Source organism: Camelina sativa, chromosome 17 (assembly GCF_030686135.1).
Source record: "Camelina sativa cultivar CO46 ecotype springtype chromosome 17, ASM3068613v1".
In the NCBI taxonomy this organism is placed as follows: Eukaryota; Viridiplantae; Streptophyta; class Magnoliopsida; order Brassicales; family Brassicaceae; genus Camelina; species Camelina sativa.
Window position 1 is genome coordinate 13,219,183 of NC_141896.1, and position 16,525 is coordinate 13,235,707.

At 38.7% G+C, this 16,525-nt stretch overlaps 3 protein-coding genes across 3 annotated transcripts; all 3 read right to left on the minus strand.

Annotated features, from left to right (window-relative positions):
- Positions 1-2,937: 2,937 nt before the first annotated feature.
- LOC147923641 (uncharacterized) lies at positions 2,938-3,548 on the minus strand. Its single transcript, XM_087496506.1, has 2 exons — positions 3,228-3,548; positions 2,938-3,138 (listed from the first exon to the last, which is right to left on the minus strand). The coding sequence occupies exons 1-2, from the start codon at positions 3,546-3,548 to the stop codon at positions 2,938-2,940; spliced, it is 522 nt and encodes a 173-aa protein (XP_087352632.1).
- A 930-nt stretch (positions 3,549-4,478) lies between these two features.
- Positions 4,479-7,259, minus strand: LOC147923642 (uncharacterized). The gene is made up of 5 exons (XM_087496507.1): positions 6,377-7,259; positions 6,159-6,293; positions 5,783-6,075; positions 5,544-5,678; positions 4,479-5,405 (listed from the first exon to the last, which is right to left on the minus strand). The coding sequence occupies exons 1-5, from the start codon at positions 7,257-7,259 to the stop codon at positions 4,479-4,481; spliced, it is 2,373 nt and encodes a 790-aa protein (XP_087352633.1).
- A 755-nt stretch (positions 7,260-8,014) lies between these two features.
- On the minus strand, positions 8,015-9,671 carry LOC147923643 (immune-associated nucleotide-binding protein 3-like). The gene is made up of 5 exons (XM_087497333.1): positions 9,346-9,671; positions 8,957-9,234; positions 8,713-8,877; positions 8,486-8,617; positions 8,015-8,411 (listed from the first exon to the last, which is right to left on the minus strand). Exons 1-5 carry the CDS (start codon positions 9,569-9,571, stop codon positions 8,205-8,207), a joined length of 1,008 nt encoding a protein of 335 aa, XP_087353459.1. The 5' UTR covers positions 9,572-9,671; the 3' UTR covers positions 8,015-8,204.
- Positions 9,672-16,525: the final 6,854 nt, after the last annotated feature.

Sequence of the window (16,525 nt, forward strand, 5' to 3'; positions counted from 1 at the left end):
CGCCGTTTCGGGATCGGCAGTTAGCGGAGTATTAGTCAGAGACGACCGAGGCGAACAAAAGCCAATCTTCTACGTCAGCAAGACCCTCGACGGGGCTGAGTTGCGTTATCCGAACCTGGAAAAAATAGCATACGCTGTGGTAACTTCAGCTCGCAAGCTCAGACCCTATTTCCAATCACATACAATCGCGGTCCTGACGAACCAACCTCTGCGGCAAATTCTGCATAGCCCGGGACAATCAGGTCGCATGGCGAAGTGGGCAGTCGAATTAAGTGAGTACGATATCGAATATCTGGGCCGAACTTGCATGAAGTCTCAAGTATTGGCAGATTTCATTGTCGAGCTGCCCCAACATTTCACCTCTCCTAGCTCAAGCGAAGAGAACTGGTATTTGTACGTCGACGGAGCCTCATCGCAGCATGGTTCAGGAATTGGGATTCGCTTAACATCCCCAACCGGAGAGGTTGTTGAGCAGTCGTTCCGTCTCAACTTCAACGCAACAAACAATGAGTCAGAGTATGAAGCTTTACTTGCCGGAATGCGGCTTGCAGCAGGGATCGGCGTAAAAAGGCTTCATGCCTACTGCGATTCCCAGCTCGTCGCAAACCAATACAATGGAGAGTACGGTACCAAATGCGGCCGCATGGACGCATATTTAAAGATAGTAAAGGAGCTAGCAAAGGGTTTCAACCATTTCATGATCGACAAGATACCTCGAAGCGCCAACGCACCCGCAGACGCCCTGGCCGTCTTAGCATCAACCTCAGACCCGGACCTACGTCGGGTAATCCCAGTCGAGAGTATCTCAGTAAGTAGCATCGACTCTGGGGCTCAAGTTAACATCATATTTGCCGACCCGGCGGAACATGCCGACCTTGACGATGAGGCACAACCTAACCATGAGGCCAAGCTCGCCGCCGAACCCGCGGGACTGGCGCCAAGAAATACTTCAGTACATCAGTGAAGGAGTAATCCCGGCAGATAAATGGCAGTCCCGACGCCTTAAAAAGAAGGCGGCACAGTACGTTATAGTCGAGGGACGCCTTTACCGTTGGAGCGCGGCCGGCATATTACTACATTGCGTCTCGACAGAAGAAGCCCAACGAGTAATGCAGGAAACACACGAAGGAGCCGGAGGAAACCACTCCGGTGGACACGCCTTAGCACTAAAAATCAGGAAACATGGAATATACTGGCCGACTATGGTCAGTGACTGCGAGCAGTTCGCCGTGAAGTGTGAAAAATGTCAGAAACATGCATCCGATATACACGCCCCGGCAGAATTACTCTCAACAACAACAGCGCCGTATCCGTTTATGAGATGGGCAATGGATATCGTCGGACCACTACCCGCGTCACACGGCAAAAAGTTCCTTCTTATATTGACTGACTACTTCACCAAGTGGGTTGAGGCTGATTCCTATAAGAAAATCCAAGCGAATGAGGTCCAAAACTTTGTCTGGAAAAATATAATATGCCGACACGGATTACCCTACGAAATCGTAACGGATCGCAGTTTATATCCAAAAAATTCGATGATTTCTGCGCAAGTTGGCGTATCCGGCTCAGTAAATCAACCCCGAGGTACCCTCAAGGCAACGGTCAGGCTGAGGCGACCAATAAGACTATCTTAAGTGGCTTAAAAAAGCGGCTCGAAGAAAAGAAAGGCCTCTGGGCCGACGAGCTAGACGGCGTGCTATGGTCCCACCGAACAACTCCGCGAAGATCATCAGGACAAACACCATTCTCGCTAGCTTATGGCCTGGAAGCAATGGCGCCAGCCGAAGTAAGCGTCGGAAGTTTACGCCAGACCATGTTAGTCAAGAACACCGAGCTAAACGACGAAATGCTCTATGACAGCCTCGACGAGATCGAAGAACTACGAGATCGTGCCTTGCTCCGAATTCAGAATTACCAGCAGGCGGCAGCTCGTCATTATAACAAAAAGGTCAACCTGCGATCCTTCAGCGAGGGAGACCTCGTTCTACGCAAGGTGTTCGAAAACACCGCCGAGCTCAACGCTGGTAAGCTCGGCGCAAAATGGGAAGGGCCGTACCAAGTATCCAAAATTGTTCGCCCGGGAGTTTACGAACTAGTTACCATGTCCGGCGAAGCTATTCCGCGATCCTGGAACGCCGGCAACCTTAAGCGCTACTTCTATTAAGAAATTTGTGTATTACGCATATTATATTTCTATTTCCATCTAGGAGTATTCAGTATCTGTGTAACTTGAACTACGATCGGCTTGATCCTTTTTTTAAAAAAAAAAAAAAGGGTACGTAGGCAACCTGAAAAGGCGCAGCCACAACTTATGAATGCAATTTTCTGTGAAAATCCCCGCGTTCCTTTTTATTAAGCATATTGTCTTGCAAAATTCGACAAATATCATACAGGCAACAAAGAAAACAAAAAAATACACACCCAAACAGGGTCGGCAATTTGGCCAGTCGTGACGATTAAACAAAATAATAAAAAATGGCACTCCACGCAAGGTGCAGATCGTAAGCCGAGCTCCAACCATTGCTCGCAAATAAACCAAGGCCGATAAGCAAAATAAGCCACCACCAGCGCGCAACCTCTTCGGTTCCAAGGTAGGGAATAAGCCGAGCTTTAATACGCGAATCCAACGCTTCTCGCTCCCAAAATCTGACAGTCACATCCTGCAAAAGCAGACACCAAAAAAAAACGGTTCCGAACAAAGACTTTCGGCTCGACACAATAAGATGAGAGACGTCTCACTGTTGAGAATAACCCAAACATAACATAAACACCCGAAAATAAAACCCGCCAAGCGGGTAAAGCGTTCAACAAAAAAAATAACACCAACCGTAATACAAAAGTTCCGAGAATAATACGTAACCCAACACACGGGTACCAAAAAAAAAAAAGGGGGAACGGTTCATCAACCGGTAAAGACATATAATACGCCGAGCACCCTCAGCGACTCTCACGGACTCTACGGCTGTAGGCACGAACTCGATCACGGAGCCAGAAAGGCATCACACGAAACTTCCCGAACCCAAATCGCTCCCAATCCTCTGGCCCAGCCTCCAATTTCCGCATCCCCATCTCGAGGTCCATAATCTGCTTGACCAGAAACTCATGCCGGCGACGGTAGGCCCGGTGCTGAATCTCGATCTACCAGTAACAAGAAAGAAAAAAAAAAAAAAGCAAAGTAGTTAGAAGGTCGAAATTAGATAATAGAAAGCGCAACATGACGAACTAACCGTCCTAAACCAGCCAACCGCCAAACGCCTTTCGTCAGGACTCAAGGACTGAAGGAACTCCACCGGAATCTCAGCAACACCAGGCACGAAGTTCCGCGGCAGTGGCCGAAACGGTGGTGACGCCGCAGCAACGGATGGGCTTCTCCACGGAAAGAACAGATCATGAGGACCAGCTTCAACAAATCGACCCGACCCATCACTAGGCTGAGCCGGATCGACACGAACTGGTGACGGAGAACGGCCAGTTCGAGGACGACCGAAAACAATCCGTTCACTGCGATTCACCGGAACCCATTCCCCCGAGTCATCGGAGCTACTCATGATCGAAGCAGAGAAGGAGGAAGGAGAGTATGAAGCAAGGAAAGATTGTCAGCAAACTGAAATAAAGAAAAGACGAAGAGAACGTTGCGTGACCCACTTTCGCCCACCCACGCCTCCCTTTATATATAGCAAAGACAGGACAGAAGTGAAGCGACACGACGGTTAACTAGAAAACCGTCCACTTTACCGCATTTAATGCACCTCCCTCCCCAGCTAACCGTCGCCTCCCAATAAAAATCGCGCCACACGCAACATCCGCATGCGGTAATGATGAGAAACGCCTTGGAAAAGCAATTCACCATTTAAACCAAGCAATTAATACAGCGAAGCCGAAGGGTCCAAGAGTTGCAGCCACTTAGCGCATTAACTCCCCAGCTCGTCAAAAAAGGGGGGGACTATGGCAAATTCTAACTCTGCCTAAGTCTCGCCCCAGCTCGTCAAAAAGGGGGGACTATGGCAAATCCTAACTTTGCCTAAGTCTCGCCTCAGCTCGTCAAAAAGGGGGGGACTATGGCAAATCCTAACTTTGCCTAAGTCTCGCCCCAGCTCGTCAAAAAGGGGGGGACTATGGCAAATCCTAACTTTGCCTAAGTCTCGCCTCAGCTCGTCAAAAAGGGGGGGACTATGGCAAATCCTAACTTTGCCTAAGTCTCGCCCCAGCTCGTCAAAAAGGGGGGGGACTATGGCAAATCCTAACTTTGCCTAAAGTCTCGCGCCAGCTCGTAAAAAAAAAACACGTAATAAACCGCAAGGACAGAACGTCGCAAACTTAGAATCATTACCATCATTCACAAACAAAAGGGAGGGGGAATTAATACACCACCCCCAAAGTATTCAACTCATACTCAAAAAAAAAACGGAGATGCAAAATATAAATAAGTCTTAAACGATAAGAGCCACAAACGGCATAGTTCCAAAGCCTCGCAGGGCTTATTCCGGCACAATTTTGCCCTCGCCTTCAGAGGCGATGACTGGAGCAGGGGCTAGTGGATCCCTCACGCCTGCATCACTGACAAGCCCAGCAATTTGAACGCTACGACCTTCAATCCCTTCGGAAATCGGAGCCACAGCAGCATCCGCCAAAGCGAGGCCAGTCACAATGTCCAGTTCCGGCGTTTCCTGTCTCACCGCCTGTGTCTCAGCATTGGGAGCATGTTCTTCAGTGTCGGGCAGATCGGGTTCCGCAACCTCGGCAGTAGCAGACGGCATGTTCGAACCATACTCGTCAAAATCGACGATCTCATCATAGCCAGGAATACGCCGAGGATTAGCCGCAACACGCTCAGCGGTAGGAGTCACCACGTACCCATCGTTGACAAGCGGGGTGATCTCAATGCCATCCACAACATTATCCCAAAATGCCGAGCCGTCAGTGACAATTTGGACCACCTTCGTAGGAACTGGACAACCATCAGCCACAAGGTCCTCAACCTGCTTTAGGATACCATTCGCCTGAGCCTTCATCATCATTGGGTTAAAAGCCCGCCTCACGTCCCAGATATGCTGACGATTTTGGTCCGACCGTTCGCGGTAGAAATCCCTCACCTCGCGACGAATTTCCTCGGCTCTCTTCTCGACCGCAGCCTTCAGTTGATGATCATAATCTTCAGCAGCCTGTCTGACGGAAGTTTCCAGGCGAGTGATGTCGGCACAAGAACGTTCCAAGGACCCCTGCAGTTGGCGATTCTCCTCCTTCAGACGATCAAACTCCCGCCAAGCCTTAGTCGATTCAGATCGATACTTGCCGACCTGGTTCTGGCAATCCTTTAGTCCAGCCTCGGCAAAAGCAGTCTCACGTTCGGCAGCCTTCAGCCTGCGCTCGTAGCGACAAACCATCGAATACACCGAGCTTGCCGACTGAGGCAAAACCAAATAAAGTTAAAAAAAAAAAAAAAAAAAAAAAAAAAAAAAAAAAATAATAATAATAATAATAATAATAAAATAATAATAATAATATATATATATATATATATATATAGAGAAGAGAGGATGAACCTGGAGATGATGCCGAGCCCATTCGTCGAATGCATCATCCTCCTTCAAGTCCCCCTCAGAGCGATCACCCGGCACTTTGGAGACCTCACGAATGAGAGCACCACATTCCCGTTTGTCAGAAAGGAAAGGAGTGTCCTTCGCATAGCGGAAGTTATGAAAATAGGAAGGCTGGACGCCTTTATCCTTTGGGTCCAGCGAGGAGGTCCTAGGCTTTTTAAACGCAACGACCGCATCAGAACCAGCTGGAGCCTCTTTGCGCTTGCCAGAATCCCCCGTCGGGTCAGGCAAATTTTTCGAGGAAGAGCAGCCTCACTGTTTTTCCCCTTTTCTCGCGATGCCTTGTTACCATCTGAAGATCGGCCACCCGAGGTACCCCCAACGCGAGAACCCTGAATAGATGATTGATCGGCCAGACTCTTCTTCAGCGCCAACTGCAGTTCCTTCTCTTCTGCAGCGTTCTTCTTCTTCGAGACCGGCTTGCCGGAGTATTTGGGAACACCCAGTTTCACCATCCCTGCTTGACTCACACCTCCTGTCATCGTAAACCAGGATCCTCAATAAAATATAAATGGCAAACTGGTCGAACCAAAACCGGCAAGAACAACAAAGCAATACCTTTCGATGGTTTCCTGCCCCTAGTTAGGTCTAGCTGCGGAATAGTCCTCCAGTCAAGCACCGTTTGCCTCCTTAGAAGATCACGAACCTCAAAGAAATCAGGAGTTGGCGGATCAGCAGACTTATCAACCAAATCTGAGGATCATCAAAAATAAAGACAGTTAGCAATCCAAAACGGGAGCAAAAGGAAAAGGATAAAGGATCACCCAAGAAACTACCAGGGGACAAATTCCACTCAGTCTTATAACCTATTGACACATCCTCTACCAAGGCATCATCAACTTTAGCATAGAAGTATCTGTTCAGCCAAGTATGGGTTTTTGACGGCGGATGGTCCATCAGCTTATATCCCGGCGTGGCACTAGCATACCAAATGCCGTTAAAACCCTTCTGCCTAGTAAAACGCATCATATCCTCAACAAAGAAGGCGGTCAATTTGACCCCGCATTGGTCAGCAAGGTGCTTAAGACCAATCATGTTGCGAATAGTGTGGACGGTAAGCTGCATAATAGCAATCTGACGACGCCAACAATACTCCATCATGAAGGCTGGAATCGGAAAGCGGAGACCGCCCTTAGTAAAAAACGGTTCATATAAACTGATAAACCCATCAGGGCACTTAAATACACGCTCCTCAGAAGTCGGACATACAACAGAAACGCGCAGGGGGGAATTACAGAAGTCAATCATCGCGCAGAGAGAGTCGGCATCACAAAGTGACCTTCCCGAATCAAAAGGCGCATCCGGGTAGTCAGTCCCTTCGCCAATCTCGATCTCATCCTCGAGAGACACGTTATTGGACGAGTGGCCAGATCTGGCTTCGCCACGGGAGCAAGGCGAATCGGGATAGCCAGATCTGTCAGGACTAGAATTGCCTGCCTCAGGTTTGACTGGAGTTCCAGAAGGGGCAAGGAATCCCAGATCAACTTCGAGTGTCGGAGAGTGGCCCGACGATTCTACTTTTCTACTTCGCCTGCGAAGCCTAGATGAATATGCTGAAACTCCGGAATCGGACGAATCGGCAGCCTGCATCGACGGACCGGCCTCAGAGGAACCCGTAGGCGAACGCTCGTTCAAAAACTCCTCACAAGAACCCGACATTGAATTCGAATCGACAATTACAACAACAAACCCGATCGGGAGAAAGTATAAGCTACACTAAAAATCTAAAAGATAACTAGGGAAGAAGATAAAAAAAAAAAAAAAGAAAAAGAGAAAGGTTCCAACAAAAGAGAGAGAAGGGTTACCTCGGTTTTTGCGGCTGGAGAAGAACTGAAGAGGGCACCCCAAGAAGTCTCCTTTTATAAGCTGCGGGAAAAGAAACCCTTAAAGTAACAATGGGTGCGAAACGATGCAACCCTAGGAAACGACGTTCCAATTTCCCTCTCCACGACAGAGTATAAAAGATTGGGCCAACGTTCCGATAACGAGCCAGACTTAATATTTCCCGAACAAGCTCATTGGCTCAAGGCTGACCACAATGAACTAAGGGGGGGACAATTGTTGGATATGGGTTTCACCCAGCCTTAACAGGCTTTCCTGCAGGCCCATTATCGAAACAGTCAACCCAAAAACCCAAGAAGGCAAACCGGCTAAATCCTACTTGTCGGGCCGATCAAGCTCCTAGAAGGCCCAATTAAGACGGACAGCCCAATAAATGACGGCCCGGATAAGAACGATCGCCGACTTTACTTGAGGACAATCCCACATCGATCCCGAGGCAGAGAGGTGAAACGTCCCATCAGCTATAAATACCAGGGGATCAGCTTGCAGAGAAGGGCAAGTAACATCGGGCAAGAGTCAAGAGTAAATCCAATTCTAAGCTATAGTTCAGTTAGTCATTTTGAGAAGCACAATTCTCTGTAATTAGCCACCCGGCTTATAACGGTTATATTGTAATTCGACGATCTTTGACTATTTTAATAAAAGTCCTTTGTTTCACCTTTTCTATTATATCACCCTCGAGCTAGTAGCTATACTAGTTCAACAGCACACATAAAAGAAAAAGCAAAGAGGTTTGACATGATCTTGGTGGATACATATTGCTTACAAGATACTACATGGAAATCCCAACCCCGTCCCTATTACCGCAGGCACAATAAGCCCAAGCTGAATCATATTCCGCCTTTGTTCCCCATGATCGTGCGCATTGCGTATAGATTCATTGTCGCTCTGTGCCTTCTGGAGATTCTCTCTTAGCGTACGCATCATGTTCTCTTGCGCAGCAGAAGTCTCTTTCAGCGTATTCTCCATCTATAAGAAAGCCAGATGATCGTTAAATGATGTTGGAACGTGAATCATTATCATCTTTAGGAATAAATAGTCACCATTTGTTGCATTTGGCTCATGCTACGCTCATACGATTCTTGTAATTCCTTCTTCATATCTGCCAACTCTGCTTCTCCAAGGTTTCTAGCTTCAACCTCCCTTTGTTGTTCCTTGAGCCTTTCAGCCTCTTCCTAAGAAACAAACAGTGGAATAATATTTTAACCTTAACAAATATTCTATAGAGCAATATGCAGAGTGTAAGTGTACGCATATCCACAATCTTCACCTTTATCCTAAGATGCATTTCGTGTGTAAACGGTTTCCCATCATTGAGCTCTTCAATCGATGCGACATGCGCAAGAAACTGCTTGACTTGCTCGGCCTTCTTGCCTTCGTCCGTAGTCTTATTATCAAACAAGACCTTTCTGCCTCGACTCTGTCTAAGAACCGTCTGGAATTGCACAATGATCGGTTCAAAAAACAAACAGACAAATAATCCAAAATATAAACAGAATTATCAAATCACTGACCGTCAGAAAATCAGGGCAACCTTGAAGAAAATAACCGTCGAATGTTTGGTTATTTGCTTCCAACTCATCACCGCCCGTGAATAGAACAATCAAGTATTTAACGATTTCACTCCCGAAAAGGACCTGCAAGGTGCTAAGTGTGTTCTCTTCCTCTTGTGTAATTCTGTTTTTCACTGATAGAACTAACACCACAACATGTAATCCTCCTTCCGCGAGGGTAAGACATTTGATGATTTCTTTACTGATAAATTCAGCAGACACCGACAAGTCAAACAGACCTGTATCACATCAAACCTTGACTTTGATAAACTATATAAACGCTTGGTTCCACACAACTATATAAATATGATCAAATATTAAGACCCGTTGACTTTAAAGCCCAAACATACCAGGGGTGTCAATCACATTGATTACCAGACCATCTGGTGTAACCGCCCTAGATGTCTGACAGGTCGTGGTAACACCTTCTGCGTTTGATTCCGAGAGGAACACTTCGTTTCCGATGAGAGAGTTTCCAGTGGCGCTTTTTCCGTTCCCAGTACGTCCCACCAGAACTATGTTTTTAACCGCGTTTTTTACTGCCACTGACGCTGAAGGCTGTTCGGAAGCATCCATATTAAGCTGTTTGATGTAACAATTAATATATACAATATACAATATTTGCTAGAACAAGGATGAAATACAATATACTTGGCAAGAGACAAGAGTAAATTATAAAACATAAAATTAAATCGACCTAAGTTTATATAAAGAAAGTAACTTACCCAACGCGTTTCTGGATTGTTGCGCGATCTTTTCTTGTTTGATGCGTCATGTAGAAGTTTTGAATATTTAAGTACTAGGTACTTCCCCACGCAATGCGTGGGTTGTGGTGTAGTTGGCACTTTCTTGTTTTTTTTTGGTCTTTTTCATTTTATCTTTTGTATTATTTCGTTTTAATTAGGCATATACGGGCTTTGCCGTCACTTTTATTTATACACCATATGTTTATACCATTTCGTTTAGATGTGTATAATTGTGGCGTTTATTTTTTATGAATTATGAAGATGTTGTTTTTTGCTTTTGAGGATCCAATCTTATCATTGACTGATATTATTTCCAATACATTTATTGTATTATAGATTTTCTAATTAACTGCTTCTGTAAACTCTTCATACGTTGATGTTGCAATAATAAGTTATTTTTTTTAAATATCTTCCGTGTAAGTGATTATGTTTGTATGCCCATGTTTTGGTCTAATATCAATAAGATCGTTTCTGTTTTTCTTTAGTTGGCTTTGAAACCAATTTTGAGTTAAGCAAATAATTGGTCGAATTATGGTGTTAATAAGTAATATAAATTCTTATGTATATATATTGTATATATGTGACTATAAATTTAGCTAACTAAAAAATTATGCAATATTTAAATACAATCTTGAACATATATATATATATATTAATAAATTTTTAAAGTGAGTTAAAAAATATTAATAAATTGAATCTAAAGTGAGTTAAAAAAATATTAATGTCTTTAAAGTGAGTTAAAAAATATTAATAAATTTTTATTTGTGTCTTGACATTTTTAAAAAGGAATACCAAGTGTTTCCTTCCAAATTTGAAGTGACATAGTATCTTAGTTTTCTTATATGATTTTATGAACTTCAATGTAAAAATTTTTCAAAGTAATAAGTACACTCACTGATTGAATTATAAAATTTGGAGAAATGTTTATTTCGATTAATCATCTGCTCTTTTAAATAAATTAAATAAGTATGTTGTTATTCCTACAAATAGGACAACATATATTATAGTTTAACAATGGAGTTAAGCAATGGAAATGGAACTTGTGATTGCAAGACAAAATGCTTATATGTTACACATTGATCGTTTAAAAATGAATAGGAACATCTAATTCTCAAATAAAGTTGATTGTTTTGTTAAAACCAACATATGTGAATTTAAATTTAACTATGCAAATTTAAAAAATAAATATGAATAGATTAAAAAGGCAAGGAATATAAAAGAAATATTTTTTTATATAAATAAAATAAAAATTGAAAACAATGTTAAATATATATAATACTTTCTACATTAAAATATAGAATCAAACTTTTACAAGTTACAACACATATGAGATATAACAATATTTGATATTGGTAGGAGAGGAGGAGAGAATGTCTACTATAAGATGGTAATCCAAATTGGATAATGGAGATGAATCTTTAAAAAATAGAACAATGTTATATATATATATATATATATATATATATATATATATATATATAATACTTTCTAAATGAAAATATAGAATCAAACTCTTACAACACATATGAGATATAACAACATTTGATATTGGTGGGAGAGGAGGAGAGAATGATTACTTATAAGATAATAATTCAAATTAGATAAAGGAGATAAATCTTTTAAAATAAGAACAATGTAAAATATATATCATGTAGTCTCTAAAATTAAAATTTAGCATTAACAATTTACAATGATATTTCATTTGTTTTTTACAACCCATACAACAAAAATAAGAATTCAAAAATAACAAAAAAAACGAAAAATGATTTGAGGTATTGTAGAAGAGAATGAGAGAATGTGAAAATGAGATAGTAAAAGAATGTCAATATGAGAGAATGATAGATTAAGAAAATGCTTATTTATATGATAAGAAATGATGGAAGTTACATTTAAAACTATGGAGCTACAATAGTAATTTATTGTGTTTGAATAAAATTGAGTGGTAGAATATGATTAATGCATAATTTATTTTATTTTCAGTTATAATTTTATTTTGATGTGTGAGTTAAATGTATTGTGTTTATTAGGTCTTAAATATTGTTTAAAGCAATTAGAAAGCAAATAAAAAAAATAAACAAAAGTTAGAAAACATTAAATGAAAATCAACCAATAAAGAGAGACCAAAACCTTACTTTTATATATATGATATATTGCTTTAAACTTTGAAATGAGAAATATATTATAAGCAATAATTTTACATGAGAAATATATTAATTTAGCCAACCAAAATATGAATATAAGTTTAGCCAACCAAAATAAATAAAAAATATTAAAATTTAACCAAAAATATTTTCTCTTGAAAGATAAATAAGTTAGTAGGAGGAATGAATTAATGCACAATTATTGGATAGGAGTTACATTTGAGTTAAATGGAGTTACATGTTTTTAATTATAAATAAATATTTTATTTTTTTATAACCTAAAATAAAAAGAATACCAAGTGGCTGTGTGACAACCCGTCCCGTGGACCCCACTAGCCTCACTACTAGCCCACTAGCCTCACTGCTAGCCGCCCAAACGGACCCCAAGCTGGCCCTGCAGGGCATCGATCCTAACCCATCACTGTGGAAATCCACATCCACCAGTAGGTTATTGGTGCGTCAGGCGTTCCTCGAACCCTGGTCCTCACCCTTTAACAACCTTCCCACAGGACAAGTTGCCACCAATTGAGCTGCAGATCAATTGGTGGCAACTTGTCCTGTGGGAAGGTTGTTAAAGGGTGAGGACCAGGGTTCGAGGAACGCCTGGCGCACCAATAACCTACTGTGGATTTGGATGAATAGTTCCATTTGTCCAGTGAGGGGTTAGGATCGATGCCCTGCAGGGCCAGCTTGGAGTCTGTTGGGCCGGCTAGCAGTGGGCTAGCAGGGTCCACAGACGGTCCGTTGGGGCAGCTAGCAGTGGCTAGTGAGGTCCACGGGACGGGTTGTCACAGGCTGAATCAAAATTCACATTATTTGGTTGTTTGTTGATATAAACTCAACACTTACACATAATATTTCAAAATAAAAAATATTACTTTTTAAGTGACAAACTAAATTAGTTTTCTTATAAAATTATATGAATTCTTCAATCTCAATAATTTTTAAAATCCCAAGGATAACTTATATTTTTTTTTGGTTTTCACTCATCAATTTAATTTATAGTGCTAGATTTCATACTAATGGTTTCATCTTTAGAGAATTTAGTGAAATGATATTTTTAAAATTATATTTTATTTTTATATTTAAGTTCCAGTTGAATATGTTTTGTTTTTTGGATCATTATTTATTTTGATTAAAGACACAAAAAACCAATTGTTTAATTATGTTCTTTTTGTTTTCAAAAACCTCAAATCATAAAAAAATATATATATATATATATATATATATATTATATTGATCTCTGCAGATTTATCAATTGGATCACAAAACAAAATAGTCTTTATAAATGGATAAATGGATAATTATATTGATCTTTAAATATTATATTGATCTTTATACACTACAAAAAACAAACGTATTGTATCACATAAATAGTATCACAAAACTAAATGATATTGTTTTAAATTACTTTTAATAACTGATCTAAAAATTAGGTATTAACATCAATTACAATAATCGATACTATTATTGATTTGTACAGCATCATTTTCATTATAACCAATGCAAATCTAAATCATTTACATCACTTTAAAAATATTGATACAAATATATAAATTTAATTCACTTAATAATTGATGTATTTATTAATTTATATTCACAGCACTTAGAAAATAATACAAGTTTTACATCATTTTATAAATGATGTTAGGAATACATATATTTCAAGAAAAAAAAGTAATTGGATAAACATATGTTTTTTTTTTAAGTTATGTCGATTAAACTATCTATATATAATTTGATTTCACTATTTTTTAATTTTTTATTTTTAGCATGTATAGTGTTAAGCAAATTTTTTGTTTTATTTTAAAAACTCTAAAATATAAAACTTTTAAATATTTATTTCTTTTTGTTTTTCAAAAATAAGATTTGTAGTTCAAAAACTTAAAACAAAGAAAAAAAAAAGTTATATTTTTAATCGATTAAAACTTAAATCCAAACTGACAACAAAAAAAAAAAATAAATAATCCAAAACAGCTTGTATCCCACATCGACTGGGCAAAACAAAGTTCTCCTAATTGCTTCTATATATATTTACTTTACGTTGATCCATTTTTTGTGGGGATAACAACCAACTTTGGGTCCCATCATAAATATAGTATAAATATTTTTTTTTTCAACCAAAGATAAATAATTTTTGTCAGTTGAATATTTTTAAAAATGACTGAAAGACATAAATAATTAAATATTACATTACAGAAAAATATTTTCATATTATTTATTATAATATTAATTTTAACAACAGTTTTCTAAAATGATACAAATATTTTACATTAGTTTTGATAGCTGATACAAATATTTTATATCAATTTAATAAAATGATGTAAGACTTACAACATTTTTTGTAAATGATGCAAATGAACATCAATTTCCCTAATTGAAACAAATATTCATTTCAATCGATGCAAATTATTTGCATCAACAAAATGTAAATCATTCATTAAAGTGATGCAAATTATTTTTGCATCATTTAAAATTGATGCAAAAATATAAAATAAATGATGTAATACCACATTTTTTTGTAGTGATAAATTATTAAAAATGATACATGAATATGTAAAATAACCAGAGACATAATAGATAATTACATATGGATCATTTCAATTTTATGATCTTATGGTGTGGTGAATATGGTAAGGAAGTATGAAAATAATGACTTATAAGATGTTAATATAAAATAGAAAATGGAGATAAACATTTTAAAAGATTGAAATAAATATATAAGATATACATATCATATAAACTCTAAAACTAAGCTTTTACAATAATATTTGATTTGAATTTTTATAACTTATACAACAACAATAACAAAAAAATACAAAACAAAATAAAACAAAAAAAAAGATTTGAGAGTAGTGGAAGAAGATGAGAGAATGAAAGAGTGATAGACTAAGAGAAGAAGATAATGAGTATTTATAGGAAGAGAAATGATGAAAAATTACATTTAGAAAAATGAGAGTTACAATTCTAATTTATTGTTTTATTTTAATACAATTGATTAATACAACTTAGTGGAGAAATAAAGTTAATGCATAATTTATAGGGAGAATTTATATGATTTCAGTTTTATATTATGTGAGTTAAATGTGAAAATTAATTGTTTTTAATTTGTGTTTTAATATAAATATTTTTTTTGTTAAAATTGCATTGCCAAGTGGACCAATAAGGAAAGAGTGAAACCTTACTTTTATATATATGATTAAGATATTACTTTCTTTTTTTGGGGGTACAATTTGAGTTTATTTGGTTTTGACATAACTGACGAAGTCTTTTTCGGAATATGCATGTAATAAGTTCAGAAGTTTCCACTCCATTACATCCCTCATATAAAAAATGGTTCAAGTTTGATCAAAAAAAAAAAAAAAAAAAGGTTCAAGTCAACTAATATTTTTAGTAGATGAGCCTGGTCGGGTAGAACTTTCGAACTAATAGACTTTATGAGAAAAAAATATTATTATATATACCTGGGTTAGAATAAAAATAGATAAATAGTTTCAGTAAATTCTTTTGAAAATTTGTAAGCTTTATACCAAGAAGATTTTGTTTTTAAAATCGGACCATGGACAAATTTTAGTTATTAGGTGTAGATATCAAATCAAGGAGGACTTGTTCCCATCAGTCTATTAAAGGAGTCCAAAGTGTTGAAAGAGCTTGCGCATGCGGCACGTCACCATTCTACAGAAGGACCACGAGCGATCGTACATATCAGGCGCTCTCCTAAAACGGTAACATAAGACATCATTGCCTCAAACGTAAGAGACACCCTTGCTCTAGTGACAGGTTTCTTGCTAGAAAAGTATGGCTTTAGACAAGAGAAAAATATATTATCAGGGCACATTTTAGCAACCTGATTTGTTTTAGACATTTTCCTTTAAATTATGTTATATTGCCTTAGTTATAAAAGGTAGCTTCGATATGTACCAATTCCACTTGAGCTGTTGGACTACTTCCTTCGTCTTTGATTATAAACATGCATACACGATTTCTCTGTCTGACCATTTCTTTTTACATTACGCTTTGTTACGTGATATTAGAGTACACCTCGATTTACAAAAAGTCAAGGAATTATTCAAGATATTAAAAATCATTAGAGAAATACCCTAGACTAGCACCATTTTAGCACATATTACGCTTTCTTCCAAAATTAGCACATATTTTAAAAAAATATATTATATTAATTAATGACAAAAAGAGAAAAAAAAAAATAATCAGAAAAACTTAGGGTCGTACGAAAATGAAATTGGCGAAATCTCCGACAAGGAAAGAGCATATGTTTGGAGCTTGGGTTTTCACAACGAAAGCTAGATTTGGAAGGAAAAACCGATAGATTTCGATTTGATTGTGGTGTTGATGAAGACGACGAACTCAATTTTTTGCATACAACAAATCCACCGCCACCGTCGTTTCAGTCCTGCAAATTCCCACGGCCACAAATACGGACTCAGCGACAGCGAGCTTCAGTGAGAGAATCTTGTTCGCTGTTCTTGAATCTGTTAATCAAGGTAAGAATTAAAGTAAGGATTGAGTTTTTGGAATTTTCATTGTCAGATGTTGAAACTGTTCTTTGTAAATTCTGACTTGTTGGTGTGTGTAGGGATGTTAAAAGTGCAAATGAGGAACATGAGAGAGAGTTACCAATGATG